The sequence below is a fragment of the Haemaphysalis longicornis genome, unplaced genomic scaffold (genome assembly GCF_048455015.1).
Source record: "Haemaphysalis longicornis isolate Haplotype H1 unplaced genomic scaffold, Haemaphysalis longicornis Haplotype H1 scaffold_7, whole genome shotgun sequence".
In the NCBI taxonomy this organism is placed as follows: domain Eukaryota; kingdom Metazoa; phylum Arthropoda; class Arachnida; order Ixodida; family Ixodidae; genus Haemaphysalis; species Haemaphysalis longicornis.
The window spans coordinates 135,773,783-135,790,942 of NW_027526422.1; the positions used below are offsets into that span (position 1 = coordinate 135,773,783).

The 17,160-nt window shown below is 47.6% G+C and overlaps 1 protein-coding gene across 1 annotated transcript in view; it reads left to right on the forward strand.

Moving 5' to 3' along the window:
* Positions 1 to 2,721: 2,721 nt before the first annotated feature.
* Positions 2,722 to 17,160, forward strand: part of LOC144146554 (uncharacterized) — a 39,808-nt gene continuing 25,369 nt past the window's right edge. Inside the window, exons 1-2 of the mRNA XM_077678497.1 lie at positions 2,722 to 2,806; positions 3,356 to 4,451. Of these exons, the coding sequence (XP_077534623.1) occupies positions 2,804 to 2,806; positions 3,356 to 4,451 (1,099 nt within the window). The 5' untranslated portion in view covers positions 2,722 to 2,803. The remainder of the gene's footprint in view (positions 2,807 to 3,355; positions 4,452 to 17,160) is intronic.

The window sequence follows — 17,160 nt, forward strand, 5'->3', positions numbered from 1 at the left end:
TCTGACCTGAAATCTATCGTCTTCAGCTTTCGTTCGAATAAACCTGCCGGTTGCGACGGAATGTCGATTGATACGCTTCGTAGGAATTTTGAGGCTCTATCGGGGGTTGTCCTTTTCATACTAAACGGATTTATCGATGGTTCAGACATTCCTTCACCTTTAAAAACCGCCATTGTCCGGCCTCTTTACAAAGCCGGGCCCAAAAATAATGTTAATTCATATAGGCCCATATCCATACTGCCAATCCTTTCCCAAATATTAGAAAAATTCTTATTGATGACGATGTCTTCCTTCCTTGAAAAATTTTCGGTCATTTCGCCTAGGCAGTTTGGTTTTGTAGCTGGTCGAGGAACCATGACACTGCTGGAAGAATTTGCAGACGAATTATACTCCGCCTTTGACTCTAATCTTTTTGCATGTGTTTTATTTTTAGATGTAGCTAAAGCGTTCGACTCTGTTTGCCACAAAATATTGTTACAAAAACTACAACTATTAGGTTTCCGGGGGCCATTTTATGATCTTTTGAATCAATATCTTAGTGGTCGGTATCAGGTCGTAACTACAGATAACAACCTAGAATTTAGCAGTCCTCTTCCTTTACTAACTGGTGTGCCACAGGGATCAATTTTATCTCCTCTGCTTTTCAATATCTACATGAATGATTTTCCGTCCGTAATTTATAAATGCAAGGTGTTCCAGTACGCCGATGACACCGTACTACTTGCTAAACATCTTAATTATGGAACAGCGATAAGATTTCTACAAAGTGACATAAGTAATGCTGTAGGTTGGTTTTCACAAAACAGAATTACTATAAATGCCAATAAAACTAAATTGATCTGCTTCCGGAACCCTTTAAAAACTACTTTGAGTAATATTCCTGTGTACTTGCATTGTCATACTCACCCTTGCAATTGTAACCCTGTTGAATACGTTGAATATGTAAAATACCTGGGAATTCTTTTTGACTGTGCATTATCATGGCAACATCATTTAGCGTTTGTTTGTGACAAACTTCGTAAAGTGGCTTGTGTGCTGTTTAATATGAAAACTTTTGTACCCATGCATATAAAAAAAAGTGTAGCTCATGCACTCGCATACAGTGTGTTAAGGTATGGGATCACTGTTTTCGCTAGCTGTTCCTTACGGTGGAAAACGCGAGTTGATGCTATACTAAAAAACATACTAAAATCTATAGCCTACGGTTGTCCCATGTATAACTCTACCGACATTTTCAAACATTTGTGTTTGCCCTCATTTGATGCTGTCTTTATTAGGACGGTCGTTACTAATCATTTTTGGGTTTCTGATTTTAAGGTAGAACATAAGTCTGTTCGAGTTGTACGAAATCACCCTCGTTTTGTTGTCCCTCGTTCTCGTACTCGATACGGTATGGCACAAAGATGTGTATATGTCCCAAAAATGTTTAATGAATTGCCAGATTATATTTTTGATGCATCCTCTAAAATGAAACTTAAGAAAGCGTTGAATGGGTATGCTGTATAATCTACTTAAAACTTTTGATGTCAATATTGAACCTATCAAGTGTTTTTCGTGTATACATGCTTATGTGTATCTGATGCGTTCCTTCTGAGTTTTCGGCGACTACATGTACCACTTTGCTTTTCATTTGTTTCGCTTCGTCGACTTGCCGGGCCCAGTCCCTCAAGCCAAATCGGCTTTGACGGGCCCGCTACTCTGTATTGTCACAACCAAGGGCAATAAAGTATTATTATTATTATTATTATTATTAATATTATTATTATTATTATTATTATTAAGTACTGCGCCGTGCATTTTTGTTTAGCTTTCTACCGCGCTCACGCAATGCTCTACGGAGCATGTGAGGTACTGCGAAATAAATAAAAAAATAAAAATAAAACATCAGCATCAAAATTACGCAGAAATAAGACTTGTGCATGTGGCATTGAAACGAGAGCACCAGACACCATCTTCCCTGCATGTATGCTTGTCCCGACTGTAAATCAGTGGCATTTCGATTTTTAACAACCCCGAATGTGTTTGAAGCGACCGCGTAGGGAGGTCGACTTTGTGCTGCGAATCGGGGCGGGACCGGTTCGCCGATCTGGTTTAATTTTCCACATTTGGCACATGGCTGGATGCATCTTTGTGGTTTCTGAAAAACCAACTTTTTGGCTTTATGAAAACCGCACCGCTTCAGGCACGTACAATCATGCCCGACATCCGATTCAGGGGTACGTGATGGCGTTGTAATAGTTCCTTCCCTGTGCAGTCTAATTTGCATAAAACGTGCCGAGACATTGACAAAGAAAGAAATGTGAGTGCAGCCTGTAACAGGTTATTTCAGTCGTCGTCCTCCTTTGCACCTGCACAGCTGTTTCGAAATAGCCTATGCATTACGAGAACAATGAGAAGGTGGAATGAAAACCAGTTACCTGCTTCTGTCATCTTGCACATTTTGGCATATTTACATTTGTAAACAGTAACTTGTACTATAATGGACAAATCAGACTAAAAAATATTAACGTTCGTTGAAAAACATACGGTTTTAGCAATACCAAGGTCGCCGTGCATCGTCACGACGTCCTTGGTCGCTGGCAGCTTTGCACGTAACATCGCGCGATACCTACTTGCCATTCAGACCGCAATGCTAAAGCGATTCTTTCTTTCATTTACATGCACTCACGCCTTTCAATTTCTTGTTTCTTTTTTTCTCCAAGGGCTCAGACAATACTTGGCGAAGCTACGAGTGGTTTGCTATAAAAGCTGTCTAGAACTGCAGAGAAAGCAGCAGTTGGACGATTAGCAGCTGAAAGAAACCATGGTAAGTACAGGCTGCTATAGGCTTTACGAAAGAACCAGTCTATAGCGAAGCTGTGTTATAGCTGTGTTACAACTACTGGCTACATCTATAAAAACGATTTCTAATGAATTTAAAACCGGATTCTACGTCGCAGTGCTAATAGAGCTTCATCAGTTCGGTTGAACAATGTATTGCTTCGGATCATCTTACTTCCGCGAATAGAGAGAATGGAGGACCGACCACGCTCACAAGTGAAGTGTGCTGGCTGTAGAAGTGCTCTGAAGGCAGACGAAAACACGTTTTTTAAGAAACGCTGGCCGAGTAATGATATGGTTGTTTTTTTAATACGCATATTGTAGCCTTAGAGTGCAAGGAAGGCGCCGACCTACCAAACCTTGCCTAGGCCTTGAAAAAGTGCTAACCTACTTACCGGAAGAATGTGTCCAGAAAAGAGAGCATGAACTGACCGTAAGCTGTCACTAGAAAGTTACGAAGCTGGTTGTCGATATCTAAATCACTGAAGTTTAATTTTGAAAGATACAACTCCAGCGCCGACTACTTACTGTGCAGATTCGTGCCTGCGTTGTCCTCGCTCTGGCCACCAGCGCCTTTGCTGGTTACACCGGTTTCGCCGGCTACGGTGGCCACGGCCTCGCCGGCTACAGCCTTGGCGGCTATGGAGTCGGGGGCTACGGCCTCGGCTATGGTGGCTACGGCCTGTCCCACTACGGCCTCGCCCACGGTGTCGGCTACTCTGGCCTCGGCCTGGGCTACAGCTACGCCCCCGCCGCCAGCTACGCCATCGCTGCCCCAGCTGTTGCCAAGACCGTGTCCACCTACCACGCCCCAGCTGTGGCCACCGTCGCTCACGCTGCCCCAGTTGCCACTTATGCCGCTGCTCCAGTGGCCACTTATGCCGCTGCCCCGGCTGTGACCCGCGTCGCCACCTACCAAGCCGCTCCAGCCGTCAGCGTTGTCCGATCTGCTGTCCCAGCTGTGGCCACCGTCGCTCACGCTGCCCCAGTCGCCACTTACGCCGCTGCCCCAGCTGTGACCCGTGTCGCCACCTACCAAGCCGCTCCAACCGTGAGCGTTGTCCGCTCTGCCGCTCCAGCCGTGACCACTGTCGCCCACGCCGCCCCAGTCGCTAGCTACGGTGTCGGCTACGGCCTTGGTAGCTACGGCGGTTACGGCAGCTATGGCCTGTCCCACTACGGTCTTGCCCACGGCGTCGGTTACTCTGGTCTTGGCCTCGGCTACAGCTATGCCCCAGCCGCCAGCTACGCCGTCGCTGCCCCAGCTGTTACCAAGACCGTGTCCACCTACCACGCTGCTCCAGCCGTGGCCACCGTCGCTCACGCTGCCCCAGTCGCCACCTACGCTGCTGCCCCAGCCATCGCCACCACCGCCGTCCACCACGCTCCAGCTGTTGCCACCGTCGCCCATGCTGCCCCAGTTGTTGCTTCCTACGGTGTTGCCCATGCCGCCCCAGCTGTCTCCTATGGCGTTTCCCACGCTGCCCCAGTCTACGGCTACGGTGTCAGCGGTCTCGGATACGGTGTCGGCCACTACGGCTTCGGTCACGGCCTCGGCTCCTACGGCCTGAACTATGGCTACGGCCTTGGCTCTCCCTTCGACTACACCACCCTTCTCCGCAAGAAGAAGTGTGAGTACTTAAGGAGGATTTTGTTGATCTCGTCGGAATTACTTGTATGCTTAGAGGTTTTATCAGCATAGATGCTCTTTTCAGGTGCATTAAGTATGTTTTGTAAACCATATTAAAAATAGTTACACGACTTCGGACCGACAAAACTTTCGAGGCTGTCATTTCGAATACAGCAGGTGGCAGGGAGTTTTTGTTATACAATATTGAGTCAAGGCATAATTACGTACGCTTGTTGAAGCATACGCGTACAGGAACAATTAGACTACTGTCCAGCTTTCGGTTGCGGGGCATTGAAGATAGCTGTAGCCTGTGGCCTATATAGCATGAGGAGATCTCACAATTTTGTGAACCGTAGGATGTTATTCGTGAATACCTGTTTGACCCAAACTTTTTCGCGGCCTAACAGATGATTGAACAATCTGCACTCATAAGCCCCCTGCCGATACGTTACCAATGCCCGACGTTTTCGCACAGATGAAATTACAGATGAGATATAACGGTAATACAGTTTATATACCCAGCACTAATCCTTATTTCTCATGGTTTTCTTTTTCAGAAACACCTCTTTGAAGAGTATCTACAGCAAATTGTTGAATATAGTCCCAAATTCTGGAGCGTCATGCTTCGTCACACTGCCATCACGAAGGCTCAATAGAGGTCGTGTAATAAAGGAGGAGAATTGTGATCGCACTGTTGTCTCCCTTGTGGTCTTTTTTTGCGACCGTTGTTTTGTTGCCATGTAAAGAACCGTTTTTATTTTGTTCACAAGGAAGCTCTTTCATGCTTGGGCAGTTACATCGCTATTGTTTGTGCTTCTTTGGAAGTTGTTTTTCATGACAGGCTTTCCTCAGAACAAGAAAGTTATGTCGGAAATTAGTTTTAAAGCAAAGCATTTTACCTCTACCCCCAAGGGTTCTTTCGCGACCGTTGGTGTCACCAGAAAACTCCAGCGAACAAATAAAAGAATTTACTGGCACCGCCGGGAATCGAACCTGGAAATGATAGACTAACAAAGCGAGAGCCCGTTGTCTTATCGATTTAGCTATGAACCCACGCGAAGACGGGGAAGACAGGTGGTGTACTCACCAAGCAGATCTAAGGGTTTACCCCATGCGTTCTCGCAGAACGCCACGTGAAAGCGTCAAGCGACCACTCACGCTCGTTTAGCGGCCCTGTGCACACCTTTCTCATGTGCCAAGAGTTACAAAATTAAACGAAGCTCACACCAATTCATGGCATCTCACTTCTAGTACACCAATGTGCTAACGCCTGTGGCCTCCAGTGTTCACGTAAAAATCACAGATCCTTGTCGTCCGCCCTCACGCCAAATCAAGGAATACATTCAAATACCCCTTGATGGCCAGGCCATCACTCCAAGCCCCAGCATCAAGATACTGGGCCTACATCTCGAGGCTAACACCAAGAGTGACGTCTCCTTGCATCGCCTCAAAAACAGTAATAATCAAATCATACACATGATCAGGCGAGTTGCCACCAAGAAGCGAGGCCTAAAGGAATCCGGTACCTTTCGATTAATTGAAGCTTTTGTCCTCTCGAGAATCACTTACGTCAACCCCCTGTCTTCTTCTCGACACGGAAGACATAGAGATGCTTTATATAATGATTAGAAAGGCGGGCGAGTAGGCCATTGGTCTTCTCATGATTGCGTCCACACAGAGGCTGCTTAGCACGGGGCTCCACAACACGGTGGAGGAGCTGATAGAAGGCCATCTTTCTAACCAGAAGGTCCGACTCAGAACTGCGGTGGGTAACCGCATGCTTCACCAGATTGGCTGGGCAGCCCAGAATGTCACTCCGGTTGAAGTACTCCCCGACTCTTGGCGACTAAAACTAAAGATGCTCCCTTTGCTTAGAAATATGAACCCCTCACATGACGAGGGTCACCGAAACGCACGGGCTCAAGCGCTAAACACCCCCCCTCCCCTGCTGGGGATCATGCAGTTATCTACACAGACGCCTCCAAACATCGAGGGCAGCAATACGCCATCAGCGTGGCTACCTCCAGAACCAACCTTCTTGCGTGTACCTCGCTTAGGACCCAAGAAATGATGGAAGCAGAAGAGGCAGCCATCACCTTGGCTCTCACTCAACCAGGGGTTCGGAGGGTCGTCACCGATTTCCAGCAAGCCTACTGGAATTACCAGTCGGGTTGGGTGTCCTAACCTGCACTGCGCGTGCTAAAAAACCACTCCCCAAACGGTTCCATTCAGCTCCTCTGGACACCCCCTCACGCTTCAATGGAGGGCAACAAATATACCCACCCAACAAGCCTGCGCTTTTACCTCCCGTGCTATGGAGCTGCACGAGGACAGTCACCCGCTTGTCACGTTCAGGGAGATAACCCAGCATTTTCGCCTCCTGAGACAGACCGTACCTTCGCCTTACCCTGACCTTTCAAGAGAACAACGAACTACCCTACGGCTCATAAAATCGGGGCTCCTTCCTAAAGCCTACGCGTCTTCACTTAATGCATCCAAATCGCTACGACGCTGAATGTAAATTTTGCCCAGAAGTAGGAACACTCCGCCCCGTAATCGGGGTGCGCGACTTTAGCCCTGAGCACCCTCCTCTCTTTCCGTCAACTACCCAACAAGAGCAATGGAAGATGCTGCTGTCCAGGCCCTCTCTACCTACCCAGCTTCAGCGGGTGGACAGAACAGAGGCCACGCGGACTGCATATGGGCCCCGCAGAAGAAGGAATCACTCACCAGGGATGCACTCTGGGCCGTTCAGAAATCTGAACAGAAGTATTTCTTCCTCCTCCTCCTCCTTCTGTGCCGCAAATCTCGTCGCCTCCGTCCGCGGCGCAGAGACGGAGAAGTCAGATCGTCTAACACCGGGTTGGACCTTACTTTAATTTTATAAAAAAAGTTTCCACTCTTGGCCCTTGTGGTTTCCCGCCCATGCGTGGAATGAGGTATCGGAACTCGCCACCAACCACAACGAGACGGCGAACGCAGTCGCGCGAGGATTAGCTGGCCGCGCGGCAGCAGTTGAATCGTCTGCAGAGTGGTGGACCGAGACGAAAGACAGGTACGATACCTTTCAGGGTATCACCAAATATTATAGGAATTGTAGGAGGGTGCTGGCACCGCCTAACCCCGACCTAAGCAGGGAGGATGCATCCACGTTCAGACAGCTGCAGACGAATTCACTGATGACCCCGGTCGTCATGAAGCACATACAGCCAGAACTCTATACGGACGACACGTGCGTGTTATGTAACAATGCTAGGGCCTCGACCGCCCACTTACTCTGGGACTGTGAAGTGCGACCTAACGAGGCGGCAACCAGGACAGACCTACAACCGTGGATCCAAGAAGCAGTGCGCAGTTGTGACAAGGACACCCAACTATCAGCCGTCCAGCAGGTCCTGGCGGCCCTCGAAAAGCAGCACCGGAGCGAAAGCTGCGGGGCGACGCCCTCCCTTATGGGGCAGCGGCGTCCAACCCCGTAGGGAGTAACGACGATGTGGTCCGAGTAGGGGTGACGTCGGGATCGACGAGTGGCTACGTCCGGGCGCAGTGTACACTCTGTGTCTGTTGCAGGCACTCAACAAAGTCTTTCTTCCTTCCTTCCTTCCTTGTGCTACACCAATACAACCCATCCAAACACCGTTCATGCATCATGCATTGATTTAACCTTACTAAGAATACCTCTTTGAAGTAATAAATGGTGTGGTTAAGTGCATTTCAATTCTGTCTGGTTTTACTATTTGTAGAGCGATGTGAGGGAATTTAAATGACGTCGCATGGGTAATCGTTATGGGTGCCGTTTACAGCTTTGCTTTCCAACCACATTCACAGGGAGGATTGGCGCGATTTTGTTTTGTTTTCGGGCGCACATTAGGCTCAATTAACGCGTATCTATCCACGCATTCGCAGGGTGGGACAACCTTCTAGCCAAACATTTTAATTGCGCAAGAGTTTGCACGCTCCAATATACATATACATGAGTCTTTTATAAGCAGACGGTCAGCGTGATTGAAAAGTGTCTCGTTGGACTTTTTACGCGGTGTTTTGCAAAGTTTTTAAAGAAGGTGCAAACTTATTCTCTGAGGGAAAAGTTTTCCAGGCAATATAGCTAAGATAGACTCAAGCCAGCACCTCCATATGTTGAACGGCAAATCCGCTGTGCTGAGAGTAAGACCATCTCCTCTTAGCACTGACTGCACTTTTGCATTGGATGCCTAAGGAAAGTCTCAGACCCGAATTAGGGGCGGAGGGCTCTCCAGAACTTCTCCTCTTCCTTACAAAGTACAAAGTACCCGTAACCAACTCTGGCTGCATGCATAAGCTTTTTTTTTCGGGTATTAAGGCGAGAACCTCACCTGCCCCATTTTCCAAAAGAACGCTATTGTTTTTGTTGTGTGTTAAAGTACATGGCTCCTGCTGTAAAGGGTAAATGTCGAAAAAACACAGGTGCGATCTTCTTGGATCTGTAACAGGGTGCGATGTTTCATTCTGGGTATTTTACAAATACCACCCATCCTGCGCGGCACAAAGCTGGAAATCAAGATAGTGATAGGCTGCACACTGCCTAACGCAATCTAAAACATACTGAACCACTGTTATCTACAGAAACATGGGCACAGATATTGATTTATATTTTGAAAAATCCCCAGGTATTAATTTCCATTTCAACGAGGAGGACGCGGGGGAGAGGGCGCACCTGTGGCCGACGGTTGAATGAGTCAAGGATATAAGGCGCGTGCGTAACCTTCCATTCTGTGTCGGCTTTGTGGCGCAGTCAATAAAGAAAAAAAAAAGCTTTGTGGCGCAGTCTGTAGAGCACCATGTACCTTGCGTTCCGCCCGCAGAGACGTGGGATCGAAACCTGGCGCCGGTAAGTATTTTTTTATATAGTGTAGGGGGAGCGATGCGGACTACGGACGCCAACGAGGGTGACATTGTGAGTTACTGAAATGCTCTGCATTTAAAAACGCTGGCATTTTTCTCAGCCGCTTCCCTTTCATTTTTTCGTGACGTAGCATTGCGTCACAAAATAGGAGCGGGGCCCGGGTGCGGTCTAAGCGCTTTCCCGCTGGCCGCGGTAGCTTTTACGTCTGCAAGCCACGGCCGACGCCGACAACGTGTGTCTGCCCGAGCGGGCTGGCTTGGAGTGTTATTACTTCCCTGCGCCGGGACGAGAAATGCTTTTCACTGGTCCAGCGGCCGGTGTGCCAGTTTACACCGTACACACGACCGCGAGGATCACGCCTACCGCGAGCGAAGTCTCGGCAAACGTCGTTTCAAGTATCGTGCAAGCGCGACTGCCTGGTTCTGCGTCGCTCAAGCGGGAGCCTTCATATCACCTCGCCTGCAGCGATCACGTCCATCTCACATTCTGTTACCTCCCGCGACGTGCCAACCTTCCGTGTAATACATACGTGCTTTTTGCAGCGGTATCGAGTACTCGTCGTGGCCGAGGCTCCGATAGGCCGAATTCTTTGCATTTGTGCCCTAACGTTCCATGGTCGAAAAGTTTCGAACCGGGTGCAGGCCAGCTTTATACCATCCTATAGCACCATGCGGGCGCGGAGAACGTATTGCAAGCCAAGTCGGGTCACTTAAGAATTAATAACGACTCTGACCGAGTAGCATTACAGACAGACGTAAATAAAATTTTTTAATGGTGTGACAGGTGGCTTATGTCCCTGAACATCTCAAAATGCAAGCATATTTGCTTCACGCGCAAGCGTCAACCAATCGGTACACAGTACTGCTTGAACGGCTCCCAATTATCAGAAACAAGCGAAGCAAAATACCTGGGTGTCACGTTTTCCGCCGATCTGACATGGAATCGTCACGTTCAAAGCATCACTTTAAAAGCACGACGAGTACTAAATTTCATTAAACGGAACTTTAAGCACGTCAAGAGAACACTTTACCTAAGCAACGTTCGCCCGATTCTGGAATACGCATCCGTTGTGTGGGACCCGCACACACAAATTCTTGTCAATAGCTTAGAAACGATACAGAAACGTGCAGCCCGATTCATAACCGGCATTTACTCATTTCCAAGCAGTGTCACAGAAATAAAACGGCAGATATGTTTGGAAGATCTTTCACTGCGCCGTGTTGTTTCCCGCCTCTCTTTCCTTCGAGATGCCGTCTTCAATCGCACACCACTAAACAAAGAGACTTATCTACAATCACCAACATACATATCCGGGCGCCGCGACCACTTACGTAAGATAAAAGAAATGTGCGCGCGCACAACCACATACCGAAACTCCTTTTTTCCCCGTACGATACGCGAATGGAACCAGCTGCCTCCTGAACTAATCGAAGTTGCTTCTGATGTGACGTTCCCCACTGTCCTTGAAGAATATATTTATGGATAAAAACGTACTCACCATTTGAAACTTTCTTTGATATTTACGCTTTGCAATGTTAGCCAGCGTGCTGTGTAAATGAATGTATCTTGTTACCTGGCCGATACTTGTTTTTAGTGCTGTCTCATGTGCTCCCTCAGAATGTACCACATGTGTGATTAGTATTGTACTCACGGTCTGCAGTGTGTGGCTTACTAACGCAAACCTTGTATGTTTTCTTACAATTGTTTTTTTTTTCTTTCTTCAACCTCTCAAAGAGTGCGCAATGTACTATTTTATGTCGATTATTGGTACCCCCTACTATAATGCCCAACGGACGAAGTAGGTATGAAATAAATAAATAAATAAATAAATAAATAAATAAATAAATAAATATGCAGTGCCTCTTGTTTCTCTTGCCGCTTCCTATTGGAGATATTGCTTGAAGAAGCTCGGGCGTTCACCGTGGTGTTTATTCACTTGGCTAACTGCCCACCATTGCTTATCCAAAACGAAACTGAAAGCAATTATTGCCGACTCTGAAGCATGAGGGAAACAGCCTGTCTCGGAATGTAGATGAGCTTTAGTCTGTATTTTTAAAACGATCACCTCACAGAAATTTTTAATTTACATGTATTTCACGTGCTCAACCACGTCAGAACTGTTCATTTGAGTAATATATTTAGAGATGCTTCTGCAATAAGGTCTCGCCATTCACAACGTTTGTGACGTCACAAACTGTAGTACCCAACATTGTATTATGCGTCGTCGCATGTTTTTCCGTTTCTGGGGTTTTCTGTTTATATTTAGACCCTCCGCGGTGGCTCAGTGGCTAAGGCGTTGCGCTGCTGAGCACGAGGTCGCGGGTTCGCTTCCCGGCCGCGGAGGCCGCTTTTCTGATGGAGGCGAAAAGCAAAAACGCCCGTGTGTACGAGATTTCGGCGCACGATAAAGATCCCCAGGTGGTCAAAACTAATCCGGAGCCCTCCACTACGGCGCGCCTCATCGCTTGCGTTGCGTCGGCGCGTTAAACCCTACAATCAATCAATCAAAATCAGTTTATATTTAGATTCTCGGCACCGTAGTCTACCGATACAGGCAAACTTGTTTCCGCTCCGTAGTGTTTCTTTAATAGGAATCGCCGTAAGCATAATTAAATGTCCAGATGAGTTTTTTTTTTGCATATAATAATCGGTGGCGCGACTAAAATAACTTTTTAAACAGCGCCGACAACGGGAAAAAGCAAGGGAACCGCGGAAAACAGGCGCACACGAGCAATGTATTATGCTGTATTGCGAAACTAATGAAGGGAAATATATATATTCGTGCCACAATAAAGCGTGCTCAATTGTTCATCAGCCCCTGTGTTCTGTGGCGGCCGTGCTCTGTCCCGTTGCAGGCGCTCCTTTTCACAGAAGTACCATGCACCAGATGGTACTTAGCCCAACCCTTGTAAAGTTATTTTTGTTATTCGCATTTTTGCCCTGGACATCCCAATTTTGCAAAAATGCGCTATAGAAAGCAAGCGCGGAAGGCACGTTGTGAAAGTGGCGAATAGGGAAAAGGAATACCAGTCACAGACAGTAAAAATTTCACCTTGCGGAGAAAATCCGACTCTAAATATTCCAGGAGGAGGAAAATGAGGTTCACCAGAAGAAATGCTCAGTAGTAGAAGACATACTTAGGACAGGTACTCATACGCTTGCCGCAACGCCTCCCCCCCCCCCACACACGCGTGACGAAAGCCTTGTCAATCAACGTTTTGAGTGGAACCGACTGGTAAGGGTACCGCACAACTCTTTTTTTGTAGAAACCTGCATGTTAGTTTTGAAGATCAGATTATTATGAAATAAAAAGTGCGAACATTTGCGAACTTCTAATCAGCTGTAACCGCGAAAGCACAAATACCTAGCTGAACTCCTGAGACGCCTTCTTTTGCCTCGCGTTTTTGAAGGGTATTGCTGTCTTCCCGCTCGCGATGCTCTGCTTTGCGATCTGCCTTACGCTTTTTAATGGCTTCTGTCTCCTACGTGTCCCGCCGATACCCGTTCATGCCGGCTTGCAACGGTCGATTTAACGACAATGATTGATCTCGCTGACGTTCCTCTCCCTTTATCCGCTGTATATTTATAGGCACGAGAACGTTTTACCACTGCCGAGATTAAGCAGACGCTTCGGAACACCTCCGATGCTGCCGCGTTTTTTTTTTATGTACGCCGTATGCATGTTCTTGCCCTCAATGGGCCGTTCCAAGCCTCAATGCTGATTCTTTTCCCGTTTCTTTTCTAACGGCTGTTGAAAGGAGTGGCGGTCGTTGTACGTGCATAAAAACGAGAGAACTATACAGAAAACTAAGCAGGCCAGCTCTCACGACGGACGTTCGCGTAATTCTGAAGGGACCGGCCTGCCCAGCCGGCTGCACCACAAATATCAGCACTAGTTTGTTAGTGTGCAGCGTTCCCTCTGCGGGATGCGTAACCAGTCTAGATTGAGCCAGACGTAACTCCAAAATTCACAGAGTAGCCCTGCTTTAGCGACAACAGAGGCTGCAAGGTGTCTGTTAAATCCTGTTTGTTAATATTCCAATGCACACGTCAAACAGAAGACCGTTGGTTTTGCTCAGCAATCGAATGGCAATTGCAGGCATGCCTGGTGATCAATCGCTAGTTATATCCAATTGCGGGCAGTGCGAGACTCTGCGGTCCCTTGGGCATTACCAAAATGCGCAAAGCAGCGTGGTGCCCACCGTGCCCACCTACGGTCACGTTACCTCCACTCCGGCCTCCACCCCCAGCGGCTATGCAGCCTCTCTGGTTATCCACTCTCGTATAGGATGAACAGGCATTGAAGCGTTGTGGAAGTGTAACTGGAACCCCATTTTAAATCAACGCCTTCTCAGAATTATTCTCTATGCTGTTTCGTACGTAAGTGTTCTTGCAACTTTTATCCCTAGAACACGCAGCGACTGCAACCTCTCTTCCCCCTTACAAAAATGGATTTTGAGTTTCAATTCAGTTCCAGTTGAGTTTTTATTGAGTCAACAGAAACCTAATTCAAACTGAGTTGGCTATTGAGATGTGTTAGTAGAAACTCAAAAGGATTTGTATTGAGAAAACGCAATACAAAAGCAATTGGCACCAGTCTATTGAAACTCTTTGGAGAACCAATTGACACAACTCATCAGGCTGAAACATACACTTTGAAGGACTATTTTTTTCAGCGCTGCCCACTGTGTCTGCTGAATTAAGACTACTAGGTTACATTTATGTTTTTTTTATTATACATTGACATTTCTATTGAGTGCAGTCAACAAAAAGTCAACAAGGTTTCAATGGACAAAACTCAACAGAATATCAAATGACTTCGTTTAATTGAAACTCAATAGAGTTTCTACAGACAAAAATCAAGTAAAATTGAGAGTCGAGCTAGTTGGTGCTACGTTGTTGAAATATATATCAGTGTCCTTTTTTGTCCATGTTTTATCGTTCGAGCTTAATTTTCAAAGCTGATAAAACTCCTTAGGTCAGTAGCATTTACCAGCAGCATCTTCGCCCAAATAATAATTATACCTGCTAAGTGGGGAAATCAATTATATTGGACAATTTTTGACTGCATTTCCTCAAATACTGCCGCAACATGCTTTGCACAAAACAATGTAAGAAATAAACATTGACAAAACTCTAGTGACTCATCTCTTCTGGCACGTGACTCCCGCGGAATCGTTTCCTTGCTATAGCAGCGGATTTTCTTCTTTATACCTTAGCACCAGGGCCGTAGCCAGAGGGGGGGGTTTGGGCGTTCGAAACCCTCCCGAAACCTTTTCCAGGCAGCGCGTGAGCAATACTTACTGTTGCTTTTGGCATAACTACCCCCTTCCCAAAACCCCATCCGAAAAAAAATTTCTGGCTACGGCCCTGCTTAGCACGCATTGACATAATGAGTGAGCAATCTCCACTACTGCTGCTAAGCTTCCGCTTTAGCGGCAGTGGACATATTCGAAGTCAGTCTTCCGGGACAGTTGGAGGGGAATCATGAAGCATGCATATCTCGGCCGGGAAAAAACTGAAAGGCGGGAAGGGGGGGGGGGGGGGGAGGCTACACATCTCGGGTCCCAGTTCTGGGGACAAAAAAAAAGTCGTCACTCCCCCTACCTCTTTTCACACATACAATGCTCTGATACCTTGTCTTCCGGGAAGGGAGGCGGGGAGGAGGTACATTTAAAACGCGATTCAATCTGCTACATCTACAAAAGGCATATGTGACATCGCATCCTAGTGCGATGATTCAATGTTTTTCTGTGGAGGCACGATACTAACAGCGCTGTTTTGCAGAAATGAATACTTATCTCACAAACCCAAACGCACAAGAATATTCCAGTGACGAAATTGTGCCTATAAATACTCAGAAAAAAAACAGCAAAACTTTGATGTAAATCCCGAAACGTCGAAAAAAGAACAATTAAATTTTTGTACACAGCGAACTTTTAAAACAAGCGTTCAAATCAAGCGAACGCAGGCTTCGCCTCATCGTCGTTCATTACTCATTACTCCAGTTATCACTTCATTACTCCAGTTATCACTCGCGCACCCCGCCGTGGTCTGAGCCCAAGGACGCGAGTTCTATTCCCCGTCATACATAACTTTCCTTGAGGATACTGGGAACTGTCTATGATAACAACAGTAGAACAGCAATGTGGAATGCAGAGAATCCCACAAGGAGCAAACGCGCATCTACGCTCTATTAAAACAGGTGAAAACAGTTCTTTCACTGCAAAAGAACTCCGTACGCCAGTCCAAGGCGCCGCCGCTCACACGAACTGAACGAACGAACAAACGAAGAAAAAAAAATGAAGAAAGACAAACTGAAGCGCTGATTAACCACTCATCTTTACTGCACAGGGTCACAAAAAGAAAGAACGAGCCTGACACTGCTTCACGCCACTACAAAAAAAAAAAAGGAGAAACCGAACAAATTAGTGGGCTGGCGTGTCGCTTGTTACACTCCGAACCGCTCTCTCGCTAACGATGTCAACACGTCCGCGGACTACGTTTCTCAAACACAAGCGCCTCGCAAATATCCTGCGCCCGCAAGCAGATCAAGAACTTTGAAGCTGCTTTCAAAGATTGGACTTTCCAGAATTCTTCCGTCCTCTCTCCTGCTGCAGTTCGCCGAAGCGGGCGCCCGGACACAAAAGACGTGCCATCCACCTCCACACCCGGCGATAACCAGTTCTTTTGGTTCCTGTGGCACCCTCCTACGCTAAGCTAAAGTGACCGCGCTGTCACGAATGTCTAGTACGCGGCGTTGCCACTGCCGCCAGTGGCGCTGACAGCCAACATTGCGAGTTCGAGCTGTCGAGGTGTGCGGACGTACAGAGCGCGGCGGAGGCATCGACGACGAAAACGGATAAGTGTTTCAAATTTATTATTCCTTTTTTAGAGTGACCATGTTTTAGAGAGAGATGTAGGTTAGACTAGTTGAAAGGGGCGGTAGTTAGCGTAGGGAAGTGACCGAACCAGAGGTGTCGCGCGGTTGTTCCACGTGGCGGTTTGTAAGCGTTGGTAATTCGTGAAAGAAGAATTGATGCTGTAGGAGAGAATCGCACGTTGCGGCTTACTTTTAGATTGGAAGGGCGCGCGCGAGAACGCGGCACTGAAGTAAGCCAGAGTTGGGCACGCCTTGGACGGACAGTACCATGCCTCAGAGGAAGAAGCCGGGTGTGATGTGCACGGGATGCGAGCACGAATACCCGCTCGAGGAGACGAGATTCGAGTCGGTCGAGGACGCGGAAGGACAGGACTTCATGTGCAGAGTGTGTGTGCTAGCGTCGCGCCTCGACCGGCTCGAGGAAGAAAAGGAGCAGCTCAGAGTTCAGGTAGGCGAGCTACAGGAGGAGTTGAAGGATGAAAAAGAGCAGAAGAAGGCACTCGAAGCGAGGTTGGCGCAAATGGAGGTCAAAATGGCGACGAAGGGTGACATCCAAACAAAGGATGAAGCAGGTCACCATGCAGATGCGTCGGCAGTGCTTGATCCCGAGAAGGGAAAGGAGGAGAACAAAGACGCCACGCCGGAAGACGATCCCGGACTGGCGCTGACTCAGCCGGTGCCGGAGCAGGTGGCCGCGCCGGGGGGCAGCCAGGAAAAGGAAGAAAGGCGCATGGTGATAGTGGCGGGGGACTCCAACATGCGGTACTCAGAAATGGAGATTAGAGGCCGGGTGAGAGAGGACGAGAGAGTGCAGGTTGGCGTGTTCCCGGGGCAGACGGTCAGGGTAGTGTTAGAAAAAGCAAAGGATAAAATGTGGGAAAATATGCAGGGGCAGAACCTAGTGATTATCGCAGGAGGAACCAATGACGTTCTGCAGGGAAGGGG